This window comes from Hyphopichia burtonii (assembly GCF_001661395.1).
Source record: "Hyphopichia burtonii NRRL Y-1933 unplaced genomic scaffold HYPBUscaffold_4, whole genome shotgun sequence".
Lineage (NCBI taxonomy): Eukaryota > Fungi > Ascomycota > Pichiomycetes > Serinales > Debaryomycetaceae > Hyphopichia > Hyphopichia burtonii.
Genome location: NW_017963731.1, coordinates 322,974 through 343,254, shown reverse-complemented (window position 1 = coordinate 343,254; position 20,281 = coordinate 322,974). Strand labels below are relative to the sequence as shown.

General features: G+C 36.9%; 12 protein-coding genes across 12 annotated transcripts; 9 read left to right on the top strand and 3 right to left on the bottom strand.

The window, feature by feature from the left end:
* Nucleotides 1-66: 66 nt before the first annotated feature.
* On the top strand, nucleotides 67-966 carry PUP1 (proteasome core particle subunit beta 2). Its single transcript, XM_020221295.1, has one exon. The coding sequence runs from the start codon at nucleotides 136-138 to the stop codon at nucleotides 940-942; it is 807 nt and encodes a 268-aa protein (XP_020076023.1). The 5' UTR covers nucleotides 67-135; the 3' UTR covers nucleotides 943-966.
* A 135-nt stretch (nucleotides 967-1,101) lies between these two features.
* AHA1 (Aha1p) lies at nucleotides 1,102-2,121 on the top strand (the record flags this gene model as incomplete). The annotated part of the gene is made up of 1 exon (XM_020220150.1): nucleotides 1,102-2,121. One exon carries the CDS (start codon nucleotides 1,102-1,104, stop codon nucleotides 2,119-2,121), a length of 1,020 nt encoding a protein of 339 aa, XP_020076022.1.
* Nucleotides 2,122-2,514: 393 nt separating this feature from the next.
* FDH3 (bifunctional alcohol dehydrogenase/S-(hydroxymethyl)glutathione dehydrogenase) lies at nucleotides 2,515-3,876 on the top strand (the record flags this gene model as incomplete). Its single annotated transcript, XM_020222264.1, has 2 exons — nucleotides 2,515-2,535; nucleotides 2,758-3,876. 2 exons carry the CDS (start codon nucleotides 2,515-2,517, stop codon nucleotides 3,874-3,876), a joined length of 1,140 nt encoding a protein of 379 aa, XP_020076021.1.
* Nucleotides 3,877-5,473: 1,597 nt separating this feature from the next.
* Nucleotides 5,474-7,203, top strand: CHT3 (Cht3p). Its single transcript, XM_020221294.1, has one exon. It carries the CDS (start codon nucleotides 5,625-5,627, stop codon nucleotides 7,122-7,124), a length of 1,500 nt encoding a protein of 499 aa, XP_020076020.1. The 5' UTR covers nucleotides 5,474-5,624; the 3' UTR covers nucleotides 7,125-7,203.
* Nucleotides 7,204-7,238: 35 nt separating this feature from the next.
* Nucleotides 7,239-7,961, bottom strand: HYPBUDRAFT_110107 (uncharacterized protein; the record flags this gene model as incomplete). The annotated part of the gene is made up of 1 exon (XM_020218744.1): nucleotides 7,239-7,961. The coding sequence occupies one exon, from the start codon at nucleotides 7,959-7,961 to the stop codon at nucleotides 7,239-7,241; it is 723 nt and encodes a 240-aa protein (XP_020076019.1).
* Nucleotides 7,962-8,095: 134 nt separating this feature from the next.
* On the top strand, nucleotides 8,096-9,043 carry HYPBUDRAFT_152943 (uncharacterized protein; the record flags this gene model as incomplete). Its single annotated transcript, XM_020221293.1, has 1 exon — nucleotides 8,096-9,043. The coding sequence occupies one exon, from the start codon at nucleotides 8,099-8,101 to the stop codon at nucleotides 8,645-8,647; it is 549 nt and encodes a 182-aa protein (XP_020076018.1). The 3' UTR covers nucleotides 8,648-9,043.
* Nucleotides 9,044-9,398: 355 nt separating this feature from the next.
* On the top strand, nucleotides 9,399-11,748 carry HYPBUDRAFT_152942 (uncharacterized protein). Its single transcript, XM_020221292.1, has one exon. It carries the CDS (start codon nucleotides 9,615-9,617, stop codon nucleotides 11,715-11,717), a length of 2,103 nt encoding a protein of 700 aa, XP_020076017.1. The 5' UTR covers nucleotides 9,399-9,614; the 3' UTR covers nucleotides 11,718-11,748.
* Nucleotides 11,749-12,938: 1,190 nt separating this feature from the next.
* ZCF39 (Zcf39p) lies at nucleotides 12,939-14,598 on the top strand. The gene has a single exon (XM_020221291.1). It carries the CDS (start codon nucleotides 13,291-13,293, stop codon nucleotides 14,557-14,559), a length of 1,269 nt encoding a protein of 422 aa, XP_020076016.1. The 5' UTR covers nucleotides 12,939-13,290; the 3' UTR covers nucleotides 14,560-14,598.
* On the bottom strand, nucleotides 14,588-16,099 carry HYPBUDRAFT_152940 (U2 snRNP complex subunit). Its single transcript, XM_020221290.1, has one exon. It carries the CDS (start codon nucleotides 16,063-16,065, stop codon nucleotides 14,611-14,613), a length of 1,455 nt encoding a protein of 484 aa, XP_020076015.1. The 5' UTR covers nucleotides 16,066-16,099; the 3' UTR covers nucleotides 14,588-14,610.
* Nucleotides 16,100-16,212: 113 nt separating this feature from the next.
* On the bottom strand, nucleotides 16,213-16,659 carry HYPBUDRAFT_152939 (uncharacterized protein). Its single transcript, XM_020221289.1, has one exon. It carries the CDS (start codon nucleotides 16,613-16,615, stop codon nucleotides 16,304-16,306), a length of 312 nt encoding a protein of 103 aa, XP_020076014.1. The 5' UTR covers nucleotides 16,616-16,659; the 3' UTR covers nucleotides 16,213-16,303.
* An 88-nt stretch (nucleotides 16,660-16,747) lies between these two features.
* Nucleotides 16,748-18,486, top strand: HYPBUDRAFT_152938 (uncharacterized protein). The gene has a single exon (XM_020221288.1). It carries the CDS (start codon nucleotides 16,779-16,781, stop codon nucleotides 18,444-18,446), a length of 1,668 nt encoding a protein of 555 aa, XP_020076013.1. The 5' UTR covers nucleotides 16,748-16,778; the 3' UTR covers nucleotides 18,447-18,486.
* A 799-nt stretch (nucleotides 18,487-19,285) lies between these two features.
* Nucleotides 19,286-20,185, top strand: MSS51 (Mss51p). The gene has a single exon (XM_020221287.1). The coding sequence runs from the start codon at nucleotides 19,320-19,322 to the stop codon at nucleotides 20,067-20,069; it is 750 nt and encodes a 249-aa protein (XP_020076012.1). The 5' UTR covers nucleotides 19,286-19,319; the 3' UTR covers nucleotides 20,070-20,185.
* Nucleotides 20,186-20,281: the final 96 nt, after the last annotated feature.

Genomic DNA, 20,281 nt, shown 5'->3' with positions numbered 1-20,281 from the left:
GATTGAAGACCTTGACAAAAGAGTAACAAGGGCATTGAGTATATTAGATAACTAGATAGCAGTGATAAATACGACCATCGAGCCAATTATTGGGTAACAGAACAGAATTGAAACAACAGAATATATAATCGAAATATGGCAGGATTAAGTTTTGATAACTATCAAAGAAATAACTATTTGACCACCCAAGGGTTTGGTGCACCAAAGGCCACATCTACAGGTACTACGATTGTTGGATGTAAGTTTAAAGGAGGAGTTGTGATTGCCGCTGATACTAGAGCCACTGCTGGTCCTATCGTTGCTGATAAGAATTGTGAAAAATTACATCGATTAGCTCCAAGAATCTGGTGTGCTGGTGCTGGTACTGCTGCTGATACTGAAATGGTTACTCAATTGATTGCCTCCAATTTAGAATTACATTCATTATATCAAAGTCGTAAACCAAGAGTTATTACTGCTTTAACATTATTAAAACAACATTTATTTAAATATCAAGGTCATTTAGGAGCATATCTTATTTGCGCAGGGGTCGATCCAACAGGAGCACATTTGATGTCGGTTCAAGCTCATGGATCAACTGACATTGGGTCTTATCAGTCATTAGGATCTGGTTCTTTAGCTGCCATGGCAGTTTTAGAAACTGAATGGAAAGAAGATTTAACAAAAGAAGAAGCCATGAAATTATGTGCTAGTGCAATCGAAGCCGGTATCTGGAATGACTTGGGTTCCGGTTCAAATGTCGATCTTTGCGTTATGGAAGTTGGTAAAGATGCTGAATTACATAGAAACTACTTGACTCCAAACGTCAGAAGTGAAAAGGCTAGATCTTATAAATTCCCAAGAGGTACCACTGGAGTCTTGAGACAGAATATCCGTGATATAGTAGACGTCGAAGAAACCGTGATACCTTTAGGTGGGGATGCAATGGAAGTTGATGCTTAAATAGTTTAATAAAAAAGATAGTAACAATAATCCTGGTTTACGGGTGTAGCAACGGTGATAATTTCTAGATTTTTCCACTGTAGAAGTTTTTGAAAAACTTTGGCCAACTATTTATATGGAGAAGAATACTCTACTTTAGATACTAACAAATCAAGAAACATGGTTGTACACAATCCTAACAATTGGCATTGGGTCGATAAGAACTGTACCAGCTGGTCCAAAGACTATTTCAATGAGAAAGTGGTTGGATTAAGTGTTGTCACTGAAGAAAATACTTCGGTTGGGGTTACTTCTCTTCTGTCATTAGAAGGAGACGTTGAAGTTTGTCAACGTAAAGGTAAAGTGATATCAATTTTTGATTTGAAATTGACCTTAACCATTGGAGGATACTGTGAAGATGAAAAAAATAAAAAGGGCGAATTTAAGGGTTCGATTATAATTCCTGAGTTAGCTTATGATACTGAACCAGAAGAGCTCCAATTTGATATCAGCATATATAATGAAAACAAAGAAAACGAAAAGATGAGAAAAGTCATCAAGAGTTACTTAATACCTAAATTGAGAGACGTTTTATCGAACTTTGGTCATGACTTAATTGTCACCCATAGTTCCGATATTCAATTAGACTCAGGTAAAGTTAATTCGACTTATACTAAAGCAAACCAAACTGGTAAGCAAACCGCCCCACAAACAAAATCGGTTCCATCCAAATCTACTGCCACTCCCGCTCCATCTGCTCCAGTGACCAATTCTAATGTACCCAGGTACAATACCTCCACGTTACATTTGGAACCCGATTTCAACACCACTGCCGAACAGTTGTACATCACCCTATTGGATGGCCAACGTGTTATGGCCTGGTCGAGGTCAGTTCCAGAAATCGAAGCTTTCCCCCCAAAGGAAGGTAGTTCTTTCAAATTATTTGGGGGGTCTATAAGTGGTAGATTTCTCAAGTTGGTTCCTAACGAACGTATTGTTCAATTATGGAGATTGGAAGACTGGAAATCTGGCCATTATGCCGAGCTAGACATCCAGTTCAAGCAAGGTGCTGGTGAAACCAAAATGGTTGTCAAATGGTCTGGTATTCCAATTGGTGAAGAAGAAAGAGTTAAGGATAATTTCGAAAACTACTATATCAGATCCATCAAAATTACCTTCGGTTTTGGTGCTGTACTCTGATCACATCCTATCTACATATCTATATATTGATCTATACATCTATATATTTATCTATACATCTATATATATAATACTACGTTTGATGGTTGCAAGATTCGGATCTTTTAACCTTAGGCGCGGCTTTTTCTGAAAAATTCCGCACTACTTTTTGCTCAATCCGGTATAAAAAACCCCAGCTCTCTAGCCCTCACACACGACCCGGGTGTGATTACTAACCCGGATTCCTTCACCAAATCAAGCTAAAGAAAGGATAGTTTTTTCTACTTAGCGCAAACAAAGGTTATCAAAAAGCCCATTTGAAAAATTTCGATATATAAGGGTTGACAACTTCCTTAAAGTTTAATCAATTTTCTTTTCCTTAACTATAATTTCAATTCGTATACTGTCCATATAATGTCTGACACCACTGGTAAAGTACGTATCAATTCGTTGAGAAATGGAAAAACGAAAAGAAGAGGAAGAAATGAAGAAGAAAGAAAAAGTGATTGAAAATTGGCAATTGGCAATTGAATTACAACTTATACCTTTGAAGGTATAACCTTGGAGGTTATACTTTGTTGTACTTCAATTTTTTTTTTTTTTTTTTTCGGGCTTTCTCCTTTTTATTTTTTTTTTGCAACATACTAACTTGAACAGACCATTACTTGTAAAGCTGCTGTTGCTTGGGAAGCCGGTAAACCATTGTCTATTGAAGATATTGAGGTTGCTCCACCAAAAGCACACGAAGTTCGTATCAAAGTCTTACACACTGGTGTTTGTCACACTGATGCTTATACTTTGAGTGGATCTGATCCAGAAGGTGCTTTCCCAGTTGTTTTGGGTCATGAAGGTGCTGGTATTGTTGAATCTGTTGGTGAAGGTGTTACTAATGTTAAAGTTGGGGATTCAGTTGTTGCGTTATACACTCCTGAATGTAAAGAATGTAAATTTTGTAAATCTGGTAAAACCAATTTATGTCAAAAAATTAGAGTTACTCAAGGTCAAGGGGTTTTACCAGATGGTACTTCAAGATTTAAATGTAAAGGTAAGGATTTATTACACTTTATGGGATGTTCTACTTTTTCTCAATACACTGTTGTTGCTGATATTTCTGTTGTTGCCGTTAATCCAGAAGCTAAACCAGATAGAACTTGTTTATTAGGCTGTGGTATTACCACTGGTTACGGTGCTGCCACCATCACTGCCAATGTCCAAAAAGGTGATAACGTTGCTGTTTTCGGTGCCGGTTGTGTTGGTTTATCGGTGGTTCAAGGTGCTTTAGAAAGAAAAGCCAATAAGATCATTGTTGTTGATATCAATGACAAGAAGAAGGAATGGGCCGAAAAATTCGGTGCTACCGATTTTGTTAATCCAACTAAATTGCCTGAAGGTACTACTATTGTTGATAAATTGGTTGAAATGACCGATGGTGGTTGTGATTATACTTTTGATTGTACTGGTAATGTTCAAGTCATGAGAAATGCTTTAGAAGCTTGTCATAAAGGTTGGGGGGTTTCTATCGTTATTGGTGTTGCTGCCGCTGGTAAAGAAATTTCTACCAGACCTTTCCAATTGGTTACTGGTAGAGTTTGGAAAGGTGCTGCCTTTGGTGGGGTTAAAGGTAGATCCCAATTACCTGGTATCGTTGATGACTACATGGAAGGTAAATTAAAGGTTGATGATTTCATCACTCATAGACATCCTTTAGACAAAATCAATACTGCTTTTGATGATATGCACGCTGGTGATTGTATCAGAGCCGTTATTGAACTTTGAAGCCAGCAGCCAACGCTCATGAATTCAAAACTATAAATGAATCTTAATACATGTATTTATCTACTCTCTTTAATTCATTTTCCGTAGTATTTATTCGAATTTCCTCTAATGCGTTGGGCGCAAAATAAATTATTGAAATTCGAGAAACCAATATTTGTAAGTTGCAAAAACCAATTCTAGCTTGTAACATCGTCACGAAATGTTTTAATTGAAGTTTAAAACACTTTCAATTTAATTCCATGAGTGGGAATTCCCCTTTCACGCGTAAAGGAGCTAAACTCTAATTAAATAACAATACAAAATAGTTGCGAAGTCGATTCGGTTAGTTATGACAATACAAATACTCGATCTTTCTTGTTACTACATCATGAAATATATTTAGTAATATTTCATCTTTTTTGTAATGAAACATGGTTTCCAATTAGCAACATTATTCCCATATTCGTCTTGATTGTATAGCCAATTGGACACATGGTGCCTTAGTAAACCGTTTTCAGTCAACTATAGTACCAAGTCGGACGGACCCCCAGCGAGGATGCCTCCGCTTGGAAAAAATAATACTACGTAGTAGTGAAAGCTTCCAAAGCCTCCGCGAAGTAACAATTTGATGATGTTCTTATTTGATGATGTTCTTATTTGATGATGATGTTATTTGATGATGTTATTTGATGATGTTCTTATTTGATGATGGATGTAATGGAAATAGAGGTGTTTTGGTGCTGGTTAAGCTTCGCGATGCTGAACCTTTTTTCTTTCGCTTCTCATTTCTTCATTGCAACAGACGCCATTAATTAAGCTTTCAGACAAACAAATGATTTGTGCCAGATATGTTCATAGTGACTTCAGGTACATCAAAATAGAATAACAAAGGAGGTGGATTGTATGTGATGCAAATAATCTACCTTAATTTTACCACCAGGACCCTATTTCTGCTTGACAACGGCCTCGAGAACTCCTTTTTAGGTAAATTTCGCGTTTGTTTCTCTAAACCTTTGAATTGATTATTTGTTTTAGCAGCAAAAAAAACTAGGCTGGAGATGGCTGGCGATTTTTACAATCTGCCTTTGAAGACAGGGTTTATAATGGGATAGATGATGAGCGATGTATCGATGCATGAGTGCAATGGGGTAGTTTCAATAACGGTTTGGAATAAGGCCAAAAAAGAACTGAGAGATCTGCTTTCAGTCGAGGGCCAGCGCGTTCTTTGGATGCAAAGCATGTTACGATAATAGAGAAGATTCAAGATGACGCATGTTAAACTACTATACAACCAAACCTTCTGCTGCTGTAGCATTTGTAAAGCTGTTCTACGGTTGTGTGCATTGTGCATCAATTATACCTTTTCAATATTATTTATTATGATTGTTCTTTTGTTTTATTATTATTCTTTCAATTAGATGAACAGATTTGGCGTGCTATGTCCCTTCCAATTTGCCATTAGTTGTGAAACCAAGACACAGTGGGTTTCAACGGTGCTTGTGAACTGATTTCTTTGATCAAGCTGATTTGATGGGCATTCAAAAATTATAAATTATCATGGATTTCTCTTTATTTTCATCATACTTTTTATTTTTCAATCTTCATTAACATTCCTTTCTTCAATAAACAGCTTCCCAACTACTGTCATTCCTTGATACTCTCTCAACCCTAGTCATTCCTTACACTCAAGCTCTAGTCATTCCTTAATTATATTTGTCACTCCCTAATTTAGTAACTCCCTAACTCAGTCACTCCTTCTTATTTTCAAAATGAATACTCAAAGTTTTATTCTACTTATTTCTTTTCTTATTATCAAAGTTTTTGCTTTCGATGCCTCTTCCAGTAATAATGTCGCTGTTTATTGGGGTCAGGATTCCTATGGTAGCGAAGAAAGTTTAGATACTTATTGTGAATCCGATGATGTTGATATTGTTCTTTTATCTTTCCTTTACAACTATCCAAATAACTTAGGTTACTCTTTTTCAAGTAAATGCTCTTCAGATTCTACTAGTGGATGCCTGGATGTTGGATCTTCAATTAAAAAATGTCAATCTAATAATAAATTGGTCCTTCTCTCTTTAGGTGGGGCCTCTGGTAGTTACAGCTTATCTTCTGATCAAGAAGGTGAGGATTTTGCTGATACTTTATGGAAAACTTTTGGTAATGGTGATGGCGGTAATAAACCATTTGGTGATGACGTTTCAGTTGATGGTTTTGATTTCGATTTGGAAAATAAACAACAAACTGGTACTGCTGCCTTAGCTAAAGCTTTAAGATCTAAATTCGATGAAGATTCCTCTAAAACTTATTATTTATCTGCTGCTCCCCAATGTGTTTATCCAGATGAATCAGTTGGTGATATCTTAAAAGAAGCTCAAATTGATTTTGCTTTCATTCAATTCTACAATAATCCTTGTAGTTTAGATAAATCTTTCAATTGGGATACTTGGACTGATTTTGCTTCCAATGATTCTCCAAATAAAAATATTAAACTTTTCATTGGTTTACCTGGTGCTTCAAGTTCTGCTGGTTCTGGTTACATTGCTCCAAATCAATTAAGTGGAAAAATTACTAGTGATATCAAATCTAATAAAAACTTTGGTGGTATTTCTCTTTGGGATGCTTCTTCTGCCTTTGGTAATAAAGATGGTGGTAACACCTTTGTTTCTTCAGTTAAACAAGTTCTTGGTGGATCAAGCTCTGGCTCTAGTTCTGGTTCTGGATCAAGCTCTAGCTCTAGCTCTACTTCCACTTCTGCTTCCACTTCTGCTTCTACTTCTGCTTCTACTTCCACTGGAACTACTGGAACCACCAGTTCTGCTAATACTAATGCTGCCTCTTCCACTCAAGGTGCACAAGGTCAAAGCCAAGGTCAAAGTCAAAGCCAACAAGGACAACAAGGTCAAGGCCAAAGTCAAGGCCAACAAGGCCAAGGTCAACAAGGCCAAGGTCAACAAGGCCAACAAGGCCAAGGTCAACAAGGCCAACAAGGTCAAGGCCAACAAGGACAAGGTGCAGCCACTTCATTGGCAGCAGCCGCTACTACCTACAACGGTGGAGCTTCTCAAACTGCTCAAGCATCGCAAGGTGTTCCAACAACCTTGAGAACCATGACTGTCACCAACACTCAATACATGACCTCCACTGTTCAAGGTTCTCCAACCACTCTTGCAAGTACATCAACCAAAACTTACGATGACGGTATGTACAAAGGTAATGAATATTATATGACCCACAAAAATGACAATAACGGTCAATGGAATCAATAGATTTTTTATAATTAGCATAACCTTTATACGATTTTCAAAAGTTAGTTTCATTTCTCTTCTTTTTTGTTTATGAATTATGTACTTGTTTAGTTACTTTTTTCAAATCTGTAGATATCATGTAAGTAGCTGCCAGTGGATATCCATCCGGAAGCCTTTTAGTAGGGATCGAGCCTTTTCATTCATATAAACCGAATTTAACTCACCACCAAGCCAATTTTTCAAATCATAAGGGTTCCCCGACGATTCGAGAGTTAGTGGGGATAACTTGAAGTGAATTATAGGAACATCAGTTGAGTCTATTTGCGATTGACCTTGTTTTGTTAAGGGGAATGGAGAAAACAAAAAGAAGAAAGTGTTATTGGCTTCGTGCTTATTTTTTATATGATAATTGTATATACCGGGGATTTCTCTTATCGTTGAAGCATTAATTTTTTTTCTATAGTTTTTACATTGAACCAAGATGTTTAAATAAAGTTCCTTCCCGTTATTGAATGGCTTTTTGGTCAAACGATCAATCAGCTTTCCATTTAAGTTTTGCAATTCAAAGTCAACGTACGGTTGTAGATTCCATTTCCCATAGATATCAACCCCATTATCAAAAGCACCACCGATTCTGTTTAGCTCAAGACAATTGAGTTTAGTTTCAAGAAAGTGTTTAGTAGCAAATTCGTATAAAGTGCCTTTGAAAACTTTCGAATCCATGGCTACTTTATTCTTTGAGCAGTAATCAAAGTAGGATTGAACATCGCGAGCCAATGAAAGTTTTTGACAAGCACCAACAGAAACACGGCACGGTCGTATCCTGCGAAGAACCGATCTGGAAGTCAATGCAAGCATTGTGGGAAAGACTTTGGTGAATTTTCCATTCGATAAGCTTATGGGTGTGTAAAGGTAAAAATGGAGAAGAAAAAAAGTATGCTTGACAGATATCATTAAAAATTCCTCTACACTATTTAATCTACTACCTTTACCAGATGATTGTTATCAGGGCCCTTCTTGTATTGATATTTGCCGGGCTTATTGCTGGGGATGATACGGTGACGGTAGACATCTATGCCCAAACAGCAGAATCCAAACACGACTTGATAAGTTTCGTATACGATAAATCAAGCCAATCCAGTGTTGTATTGAAGGAAAATGATTTAGCAAGGCAAGAGTATTGTATTGGTACTAGCTATAAGTCCCTAGGATGCTTCAACTACATGAGTCTCGATACCGTTAGGGATAAGCTGGTACAATTACAATTGAATCAAGAAGGAGACATCGAAAGACTCAGCTTGATAAGTGGGGCCGACGATAGAATCGTGTTGAAGCCATACGAGGGTCATCCGGTGCCCAATCTAAAGCCAATTGGTGCTAAGGGACAAAAACCGAAAAAGGAGCCTACCAAGAAAGCCGACGAAAACGGACAAGAGGCTGAAGAGGATGACCGTTCATGGATCCAGAAAAACTGGATGTATGTGGTACCCCCATTATTGATCCTATTCATGAGTTTACCTGCCGACGAGCCCCAGCCAAAGTAGCTATACGTACCTTATCACTGAATTACACGGATATCGTTAGTATAAAAGTTGTAGTTTTTCTAGATTATGCTTAAAAACTGCAAATCCATCGAAAACCCTCCAAAGAAAGCCCCATTTGCCGGAACCACCCAAACCCAGCCGTTATTCCACCCAAACCCAGCCGTTATTCCACCCAAACCCAGCGTTATTCCACCCAAACCCAGCCGTTATTCCACCAAATGCCAACACCGCTACCAAAACGTACTACAATTGGGTTACACCCCAGGTCCTGCCGGACCTTCATGAAATAAAACCGCACACCATTTTTTTGCAGCAATACAAAGACCACCGGTTACTTAAGTATTGATGGATATGGTGTAGTAAATAATACCTAACTAGCAAATTATAAACAGTGGATTATATGAATTCTAAATAGTGAATTGTAAATAGTGAATTGTAAATAGTAAACTATATGATAAATAGCTGAATCAATAGCTAACAGTGGAAGCAGGTGGTGCGCCAACCGAGCGAAACACCCCGTGCACCACCAATGTCGCGCAGAGCGACATCCCAGGGGTACGGATGCCGCTGTGGGAAACCCAGGGTTACCCGGCACCGGCCGCTGGAATCAGCGAATCAGAAACCGAACATTGCTCGATTACTCAATAACTTCTCCTGCACCCACCGACTCCGAGCAAAAGCCATACAAAAAGGTCAAACTGGGGGAAAGCCCATACAAAATCGCACCCAAATAGCAGTGCTAACAAAAAGAGCCAATGAAAAAAAGTTAATCTGGATATTGTAAGCTGCTGGTACAAAAAAAAAATATACAGTGGATGAAGCTTCGTTTTAACCAGTCTTTATACACGTTTATAAGTCTTTATACACCTTTATACACCTTTCTCTATATCTAATTTGGGAGACTATGTTGGCTAGAAGTACCATGTTACGAGCTTCGTCTCGTCGTTTTCTTTCTTCTAGTAGCAGAATGATGTCGGATGTATCAGTTACTGTTGATGGTAGAACAATTAATATTGAAGCCGGAAGTTCTATTATTCAAGCTGCTGATAAGGCTGGGGTGACTATCCCACGTTACTGTTACCACGATAAGTTGGCTATTGCCGGTAACTGTCGTATGTGTCTTGTTGATGTTGAAAGAATGCCAAAATTGATTGCATCGTGTGCCATGCCAGTGCAAAATGGTATGATTGTCCATACTGATTCAGAAAGAATTAAAAAGGCAAGAGAAGGGGTTACTGAAATGTTGTTGGAAAACCATCCATTAGATTGTCCAGTTTGTGATCAGGGTGGTGAATGTGATTTACAAGATCAATCCCAAAGATACGGTAGTGACCGTGGTCGTTTTAAAGAATTAATGGGTAAAAGAGCAGTTGAAAATAAACCAATTGGTCCTTTGGTTAAAACTTCCATGAACCGTTGTATTCATTGTACCAGATGCGTTCGTTTTATGAATGATGTTGCTGGTGCTCCAGAATTTGGTACTTCTGGTAGAGGTAACGATTTACAAATTGGTACTTATATTGAAAGAAATATTAATTCGGAAATGTCGGGGAATATCATTGATTTATGTCCTGTCGGGGCTTTAACTTCAAAACCTTATGCGTTTAGAGCAAGACCTTGGGAATTGAAAAGAACCGAAACTATCGATGTCTTTGATGCAGTTGGTTCGAATATTAGAGTCGATGCTAGAGGTATTGAAGTCATGAGAGTTTTACCAAGATTGAACGATGAAGTTAATGAAGAATGGATTTCGGATAAAAGTAGATTTGCTTGCGATGGTTTGAAAACTCAACGTTTAACCACTCCTTTAATTAGAAATGGTGATAAATTCGAAGTTGGGACTTGGGATGAAGCCTTATCGACTATTGCTGCTGCTTACTCTAAAATTAAACCTCAAGGTGATGAATTAAAGGCCATTTCCGGTGCTTTATCCGATGTTGAATCAATGGTTGCTTTGAAAGATTTAATTAATAAATTAGGTTCAGAAAATGTCACTACCGATGTTAAACAAGCTTCTGATATTCACGGGGTTGATTTCAGATCGAATTTTATCTTTAATTCCACCATCGATGGTATTGAAGACGCCGACCAAATCTTATTAATTGGTACTAACCCAAGACACGAAGCCGCCACTTTAAACACTAGAATTAGAAAAGTTTGGTTAAGACAAGAATTGGATATCGGTCATATCGGTCAAGATTTTGACTCTACTTTCGATAAACAACATTTCGGTACCGACGTAAAAGCTTTGGAAAAAACTTTGGGTGGTGAATTTGGTTCAAAATTATCTAAAGCTTCAAATCCTTTAATCATTGTTGGTTCTGGTGTTGCTGAATCTGAAGACGCCGCCGCCATCTATAAATTAGTTGGGGAATTCGCTTCTAAACATTCAAACTTTAATACTCCTGATTGGAATGGGGTTAATTTATTACATCGTGAAGCTTCTCGTGTTGGTGCCTTAGATGTGGGGTTCACTAACTTTAATTCTACCAATACTAAACCAAAATTCGTTTACTTATTGGGTGCTGATGAAATTAAAAATAAAGATATTCCAAAAGATGCTTTTGTCGTTTATCAAGGTCATCATGGTGATTTAGGTGCTTCTTTTGCCGATGTCATCTTACCTGGTTCTGCTTACACTGAAAAATCAGCCACTTACGTCAATACTGAAGGTAGAACTCAAATTACTAGAGCCGCAACTAACCCTCCTGGTGTTGCTCGTGAAGATTGGAAAATCGTTAGAGCTTTATCAGAATATTTGGGGGCCACTTTACCTTATGATGACTTATACGCTATAAGATCAAGATTAGGCCAAATTGCTCCTCATTTAGTTAGACATGACGTTATCGAACCAGTTTCTAACGATATTGCCCTCATCGGGTTCAACGAATTAGTTAACAAAAATAAATCAGCTAAACTCATTGGTGCTCCTTTGAAAAACCCAATCGATAACTTTTACTTCACCGATGTCATTTCAAGATCTTCTCCAACCATGGCTAAATGTATTTCTTCTTTTGGTGCCAAGATTGACAAAATCAAAGATGAAAAACCTGATCTTAATGATATCTAATTAAATGATTAAACTAAATTTTAAAAATTACCAAAAAAAAAAATCAAAAAAAAAAAAAAAACTTTTCATACTTTTGCATAATTTCACTACATTAACCACCCTTTCTTCCTATTTATTCATAGATAAATTGAAATATTAATAAAAAAAAAACTTTTACTATAATCCTTTATTTTTCTTCATTTTTTAAACTTGTATTTGTCTTGATATTCATCTTCTACACAAAAAAGAACTTGTCCATGCTCTACCCTTCTCTCCTTTATATTAAGTTATTTATTTTCTCTTGTTACAATAAAAGCATTTTGTTCAGTATTTAAATTTATATTTCAATGATTTTTCTTTCTCTTTAGATAAGGTCAGGTACTGCACCTAAGCTTATTAGTTTTCAATCGGCTTTCCGATTCAACAAGACTTCAGAGTTTTTTCAAAACTTCAATTCGATAGCTATCTTCGTTTCCAAAATCACTTACCAATTAATGTGAAGTGTGTGATGATGAGTCAGGATGCGCCAGAAAAAGGGTCCAAGGATTTCGCCAGTAAATGGAGACTGGTGAAAAGCTGTGCAAGATGTCACCGATTGAAAGTTAAATGTATCTTCGAAGACCCAACTAATTCAACCTGTGTCAGATGCTTTTCAATTGGTGTTGAATGCTCCCCCCATCATGATCCCACGGCAAAATTTGCTAGAAAATTGAATAGAAAATCTAAGAATATGGATGATCCTTTGAGTAAAGCTATATCCTCATTAAAAGAAGTTCAAACAGCACTATCATCATTGAAATCAGATGACTTGAAGCATCAAGACACAAAGAAATTGACCGATTTGACAACGGTTTTCACCTCTTTGGCTTATACAATAGAAAATGTAACTGGAAATAATCAAATAAGTGCTACGGCTGATATTGCTAAATCGTCAGTTTATCCAAAAATTGGGTTTGATAAGAATCTAGCTAAGGAATTGATATATACTCATAAAGCATTATCTGAGGAGGAAGCCAAAAGAAGGTTCCAATATTTCATCAATGATATTCTTTGTTATTATCCGATAATTGTATTTTCCGAACAAGAAATTGACTTTGATTATAGCTTGAATCATGCACCCTTAGTATTGATGTCTTGCATTTTTGTAACAACTTTAAATGATACTGGATTGTCCGATACAACAGGAGAAGGTTTAGATTTCCGTTTGTTGAATAAAATGTTGATTTATTATTTAGACGAGTTTATTGCTTACTTCTCTTTAATAAATCCAAGGGTTGTTGATCATCATTTGATTATTACTTGCATTATCCTTTCTCAATGGTGTTGTATACCACAAAGTCCAGACCATTTTAAAAGTCAAATTCAATTATTTACCGGGGTTGCACTTTCAAGATGTATAGATATCGCTTCAAATCTTAACCCAAAATGCCCGAACATGATGATTGATAACTCAAAAGAGAGAATCGAAGTTCGTATATTATTAACAATATATTGTTGTTGTCGCTCGCTAGAGTTTCCATTACCCAAGTACAAGATTCTCCCATGGTCCGATAACTATGAGAAAGCTGTTGATATATTATTGTCTTCAAATAAAATGAATGGATTCCCAAAAAGACAAGAAAGATATATTTGTTACTTTTCCAAGATTGTTCATTTAGTTCAAGAAATGTTAGAAGTTCAATCTCTCACTTTGAAAGTTTCAACAGACTCAAGCGATGATTCAGATCCAATGTTTCAAAGAATGTGGGGTCCTGGACCAAGTTCAACAATTGGGATAAAGTCTATTCTAGAGGCGTATGAAAAAAAATTACATCAGACTTTTGCTGATAGTGGATTCATGGTTGACGATCAGAAGTCTGGTAGAATTCCAAAGGAAAAGTACATACTTTCTTTAATGTATTATCAAGCATTAATGATTGTTTACGATAATTTAATTAGTGGATATCTATATAGCAAAAAAGCAGCATTCATGCAACCTGAATCAAGCTCAATCTTTAACGAAATGAATTCATTAGCTTGTATGAGAGACATTGTCAAATTGATAAAGCTTACAGAGAATCTTTTGAATTCGTTTATCATGCTATGTGAAGAAACGATAAATTTACCAACTTATTTCTTTTATAGGGCATTGCGGGCATTGGTCACTCTTATTAGAATGCAGTTGTTAATGAAATCACAGATATTTTCCAATACTGCCCCCAATAATAGTGAATTGAATGGCAATGTGGAGTCCTATTTCGAAAAATTAACATCTATAGTAAATGACGGCGTGACAAAACACGATCTGTATAACCTAAGAAACATCAGTCCCATATTGCATAAAATTTCGATTTGGATTAAAGTATGCAATGGCTATAATACTAATACATCAACAACCGACCAAAACAATGGAACAAATAAATGCAATGCCAACGTTGATTTTATAAAACTTACTGATATGAGTAAGGATACAGAAATCCAAAATTTGGGACTTCCAAAAACTAAAGATTCCAGTAAGTGTCTTACCAAGAGAAGAAGACTAGACAATCATGTTTCTTTAGTGCGTCTACAAGGGTCCAGTCAAAGTAATATGCAACAGATTTCAAAAGCTAATAACGTCCTGGACTTGGTAAACCCCGAGAGCCCTGTTTCTCAATCGCTCGGAGTTGATGAATATGCTAAATCGCCAAAGGGCCCATTTTTATCGAGATTTATAGATGACCCCGCAGATGCTACAAACAGTTTAAACACCTTCTCTATTCAAGAAATTTTCAGGGAAATCGACACCGATGTCTTGAGTTTTTTGGATCCGGTAGATCAATCTAATTTTAACGATGGAATTAATTTTCCATTTGAAGCAGACGAACAATTCACTACAAACTGATATTATAAATGAAATATTAAATAAAAATGCATAGTCACGTAACATTCATTATTAGAATTTAAATTCTTTACGTTGTTTTGTAGGTTTGTTGTAGCTCTCTTCTTTTTCTGAAGAAATTGTAGTATCCTTTCCATCTTGAGCCAATTCATAAGTTTGGACATTTTTGAGTAGACCATCACTAGTACCTTCCGCTGTATTCTCTTTGAGAATGGTGTACAATTGCTTAGGACCAGAATCTTCTTGCACGTCAGGCTGCTTATTTGTCAGAGGCATAGTTTTGATACGAGAATACTCTGTTATCTCGACTTTTTCAGCATCTTGCTCATCATCCTTCTCTTCTTCAGAAGCCTGGAATCCTTCTTCAACTTCGTCTTCATCATCCTCGGCCAGGTCTTCTTCTTCCTCCGATTCTTCGCCCTCTTCTGGATGACCCCAAAGCGATTCATCCAATGGTAAAGGAATTATTTCATTTCCATTTTCATCAGCGACAAAATAGCCCGAGTTTTTATACTCACAATCTAAACCAGGTATAATCAAGTGTTCGTACGCAGGCGGCTTACCGATTTCTCTCATTATATTGAGCCATGGAGGAGGGAACGTTAGGTTATTCTCAGGCATACCCAATGCATGTCTTAGCGACTGAGATACTTTTCCTGGCTTTATATTCATGATTTCATTAATAAATTCATCGCTAGATTCTTTACCTTCAAAGAAAACGTCACCATAACCGGTGAGTCTTGGTTTTGTTTGAAATTTGAAAAATGCATCATGTAATTTCTGATAATCGATATCAAGCTTCCCCATTTTTGGCTGAACTCTTTCTCTTTGTTGCTGTTTCAAAGTCAGGTCATCTCCAGTATTTCTCATTTCTTGAATGTTAGTATCTTGAATGAATTTAGGAAGTTGGAAAGGTAAACGTTCGATTCCTCTCTTGGACGCCAAGTATTCTCTCTTACTAGACCAATGTGATGGCACCTGTACAGTGTTAAAATGGGATTTGAGTCTCACCAAGAAATAAGGATCAGGAGCATCAACGTCGTTCAATTCGACCACCTGCGGTCTGGAAATAGATGCCTTTAATGATGAAAGAGGAATTTTATTAATCTTCCGTAGTTGTCTTTTCGAAATTGCTTCTTCTTCTTCATCCTCGTCTTCACTTTCATCTTCATTATCAAAATCATCCCAAGTTTCTTCAACTAATTCATCATTGATGAATGTTTCATTTTCCGGCTTCTTTGGTTTTTCGTCTTCAGTATTTGAACCATTGAATTTGCTAAACACGCTCGAGAACTGCGAGTAAAGCTCGTCGTTTTCTGGAATCAGCATACCGTTCAGATCGTCGACTGTGTCATTATCTCCATCTTTCGTTATAGTACTGGAGGGTCTTTTCGATAGAAGTTCATCGGACTTACTTTTTGTCTCGTTCTTCGGGTTCGTTTCGTTCAACTTTCGTAGTTTGGCCTTCTCCCTTCTAATTTGGTTTTTACTTCTTTTCTCCTTTGCCATTATTACCGAGTCGTATCCCTAAGGTTTATCAAGCAGTTATCACGATGGCTCTTCACTAGTTTTTTCTATTTTTTTTTTTTTTTTTTTCATCTTCTATCAAAAGCGCACTGTACGATTAGCTACTATTAAATATGTAAAAACTTAGTTCTTATATATACATGTGTATTGTCATTAGTCATAGGCAAGTATAGTGAGTATAGTGAGTATAGTGAGAGAAAATGGTTGGTGATACCCAATTTCAATTATTTTTGATTTCCTGTTCCAAATGACTGATTTGTTTGGTCAATTTGTCAATTCTTTTATTGATTTCATCGTCGTTTTTATCGACCTTCTCCAAAACAGACTTCAATTTGGATTCTATGTCACGAGCAATGTCAAAGATCGTGCTATCGGGAGTGGGATCTGGAGAGTTCTCTTTCGAGGTTATCGATTTATCATCAACTTTATTATTTTTGGTGAGCTCTCCACTGTCCAAATGAGGTGTAGTAAGACCAGAAACACCGGCAGATTCTGCTTGACTGCTTCCTGAACTGCTTCTGTCCGTTTGCATTGCTTCAAAGTTGCAATTTTCAAAATTCAAGGCTTAAAGATAAATGTAGTTTGTTTTGAAAGTATTTTGATGGTTTTTTTCGTTTTTTTTATCTCAGTGAGGAAAAATAAGATTAGGTGGTTTCTTTCAATTGGGGTTATCAACTAAGTCGTATTGAAGAACGATGGCATTGAAAGTGATATATCAGACACTAGTGGCTCTCCTAGCCGCATGCTCGGTGGGAGCACTTGACACAGAGGTTGTTGGGTCGTTATATAATATCAAATATCATTATGCCCGTATACCTGAAAAGATGGCTGATCAGCTCAGTCGAAATCACGCTCAGGATTCATATGGGGTAACTTTTGAAAAACTCAAGATCAGTAAAGATGGGGAAGAGAAAGAGTATCTTTGTTCATTACCTCCTAATAGAGAAGAGCATAGTACAGAAGAGCTACTAGAAGGATCTGGCAATGAAACTTCGAGTGATTCCAGAGAGATGAACGATAAGCTACTAAGTGATGCAATAAAGGAAATCGAAAAGTCTTTCCCCAAAAACCAATGTGTATTTGCGTACGACTTGAATGCTGGGTATTGGACTTATGCTTATTGTTATGGTGATAAGATCATACAGTATCATGAAAGCGCCCCAGTTTATTCAAGATCTAAGGCCCATAAAGCCGCTTTCCCTGATTATGTATATACTTTGGGAAGACACGCAAACCATTCTATGGAAGAGGTGAAGATTGAAAACCAGGGTAAGGATCTCCCATATCTTATGAATCCCGATGACTTTAAAATCGAAGACTACGACGAGAGTCCATTTCTTGCAAACGTTGTTCAACCAAGAACTCATAATAAGCAAAAGATCATAAAGCACAGAATTGGGAATGGTGCAACGTGTGATTTGACAAATGAGCCCAGAACAATTGATGTTGTATATAAATGTGATCCTAATAATAATCGAGGCAAGCCAGAGATCTCGGCAGTTAATGAAGTTAAGACATGTCAATACGAAATGATCATCAATACCCCAAGACTTTGTTTGATGGACGAATTTGTTCCCCATAACATTGTCGAGGATAAAATAGTTGATGTTGATTGCAAGCTTATATCTCGGGATTTAACTCCCAAAGATGATTCCTTTGATTTTTATCAATACCTGGAAGAAACCCCTTCAGACAGATTCCCAGTCCCCAAGGACTATAAGATTACTTTAACCGACTTCAATCTTGGCTCAATCGGGAATGGTTTTTACTTTGGTCTGATAAAAGAAAACCCTAATACTGATAACTTATATTTCAATTTCCGTCACGTCATTGTCTATAATGGGTTTTGTGAATCTCTTCACGATCTTTTGAAAAAAGTAGGCTCTACAATTGGGAACCGTCTTGACGTAATTCTTGCTCCTGTCTTCCATGATGACAAACAAAGACCTTTGGCATGGAATGATACATTCTCCATATGGTTCGAGCTCTACGATTTCAACGGTGACTTCATCACCTTGGCTAGACTAGAAAGAGACGGTACTTCGGAAACTCAGTTTTTGTCGGTGACTTTGATTGACCACGAAACAATGTTAGACCAAGATGGTGACCCGGTTGAATTTGACCTTTCCAATTTCCAAGCCCCAAACGATGCCTGGAATTTCGAGTTCTACCAGGAAGGTGAACGGACCCAAGAGACTACACCCGTGGACCAATTAACCAATATTGTAGAACAATTAATAGTCGAGCCCGAAGTCGTTGTTGAAACAGTCACAGTGACAGAAACAGTCAATCCCAACAACCTACAAGCTACCCAGAACGCGGAAGACGAAGTGGTCCTTGAATTCGAACATGACGAACTATAAGTATATACTTGTATATATAGAGATGAATAGATATATCAAGATTGTATAAATTTGCAGTAAAATCTGGCTTGTACTGAATATTACGCGTGAATCGGGGCCATTGGGCGATACCGTCAGGGTAATCCTGAGACTGCTCTCAAAAAGAAAGAGGAAAAAAAAAAACTAAGAGAAGATTGTATGAAATACCTGGAAAACTGGTTGCATTATATTTGTGAAGACGGACAAAGGTTACAGCATTTGCTTTGAATTTGATAGTGAAAGGAATCAAAGCATTTCCAGATAAGGGTATTGTCAAGTTAATTCAAGGAAAGCATTTGAGAGAAATAAACGTTAAAAATGCTTAAGATGCTACATTTCCGTCGCCTCGCACAAGTTCCATTAATAAGGGAAACACCTAAAGTGATAGTGCAAAGAAGAAATATCTCTTTTCTTAAGAGATTATTGGCTTTGGAGACTCCCGAAGAGGATGAAGAACCACCTTTCTATAACTGGGATGATTCTCCCCATGAAGAACTTCGTACGCGTGCGGCTTTAATTAGAACCAAAGCATTATGTCCAGTAACGAAAAAACCAGTAAATTTTGTATGTCCATATTCTGGTATACCAACTCATCATTCAGAAGAAGCATGGAAGAGTGATGAAGAATATCATTCTAAAAAAACTTATGAATTATTAAGAAAAGTTAACTCGTATGAACATGATTTAAGATCAGGTCGTAAATTTCCAGAATTTCAATTCCCGGGTGAACAAGCTCAAGATTTTATGACAAATTTTACAAGTTGGGATACTTATTTCTATACTAGAGATTTTTATCCAATGAATACCGAATTCAATTTAGCTGCAGCTTCTAAAATATTAACTTATCCAATTACCATGGCTGCTATATTACATAGATTTTCACCTTATGCTTTTGAACCTAAGGGACCAGTTACTTTAGAAGGGTTAAGATCATTATCTGCATTACGTTATACTTTATACCCACCATATGCCAAGGGAAGAGAATCCGAAAATGCTTTCAAAGAAAGACCAATGAGAATTTTCATTGTTGGTGCTATGATGGAATCAATGTTACCAGGTTTTGTTTGGAAACAATTTGGTTATTTATTCCCAACTACCAAGTTTGAAATTCATTTAATAGGTCCCGAATCATACTTTGATAATACAAATAGAGTCTTCAGTTCTCCAGAACAGCAACACGGCCGTCCATTGGTTGAAAATTATGATCATCAAATTTCCATTTTCCACCATGGTAAATTCTTTCATGAAATTTATGATACTGGTGATTTGTTCCCATTTGATCCTTATTTAGATGTCTTTTTCTTATTCCACCCAGGTTTCTCCACTGCCGATTCGGTTCATTGGAATAAAACTTTGAAAGGTTTATTAGAATCCAAATGTGCCGTTTACGTCTCGGGTTATCACGAAGTCGATATGAAGAGGGAATACGATTGGTTAATGAATCATGAATTGAAAGACGAAATTGATATCCTTATGAAACCCGGCGCAAACAGATTCGGCTGTACCAAATTAGACTTGGTTGATATCAATCCAACCGAGATTTACCAAGCTAATAGTGATATTATGGGTTTTAGAGGTAAGAGATATCACGCTATCAAGGCCTAAACAAAAGCCAAATTTTTTTTTTAAAAAAAGGGACTCACAGGCACACTAAATAGTTGTTTCTTGTAAATAGTACTACTGTATAAACATAAATTCAATCTTCATTTGGAAGAGGAAACATGATACTATGACTATCTGTTGAAATTTGTAGAAACGGGATGTTTGGGTGTTTTTTGCTTGCACCTGCATATTGACGGGTATACGCAAAGGAGGAG

Bases quoted from the DNA above. Each gene is read 5' to 3' on its own strand.
- PUP1 (XM_020221295.1), top strand. From the start codon at position 136: ATGGCAGGATTAAGTTTTGATAACTATCAAAGAAATAACTATTTGACC.
- CHT3 (XM_020221294.1), top strand. From the start codon at position 5,625: ATGAATACTCAAAGTTTTATTCTACTTATTTCTTTTCTTATTATCAAA.
- HYPBUDRAFT_152942 (XM_020221292.1), top strand. From the start codon at position 9,615: ATGATGTCGGATGTATCAGTTACTGTTGATGGTAGAACAATTAATATT.
- ZCF39 (XM_020221291.1), top strand. From the start codon at position 13,291: ATGAATGGATTCCCAAAAAGACAAGAAAGATATATTTGTTACTTTTCC.
- HYPBUDRAFT_152940 (XM_020221290.1), bottom strand. From the start codon at position 16,065: ATGGCAAAGGAGAAAAGAAGTAAAAACCAAATTAGAAGGGAGAAGGCC.
- HYPBUDRAFT_152939 (XM_020221289.1), bottom strand. From the start codon at position 16,615: ATGCAAACGGACAGAAGCAGTTCAGGAAGCAGTCAAGCAGAATCTGCC.
- HYPBUDRAFT_152938 (XM_020221288.1), top strand. From the start codon at position 16,779: ATGGCATTGAAAGTGATATATCAGACACTAGTGGCTCTCCTAGCCGCA.
- MSS51 (XM_020221287.1), top strand. From the start codon at position 19,320: ATGGCTGCTATATTACATAGATTTTCACCTTATGCTTTTGAACCTAAG.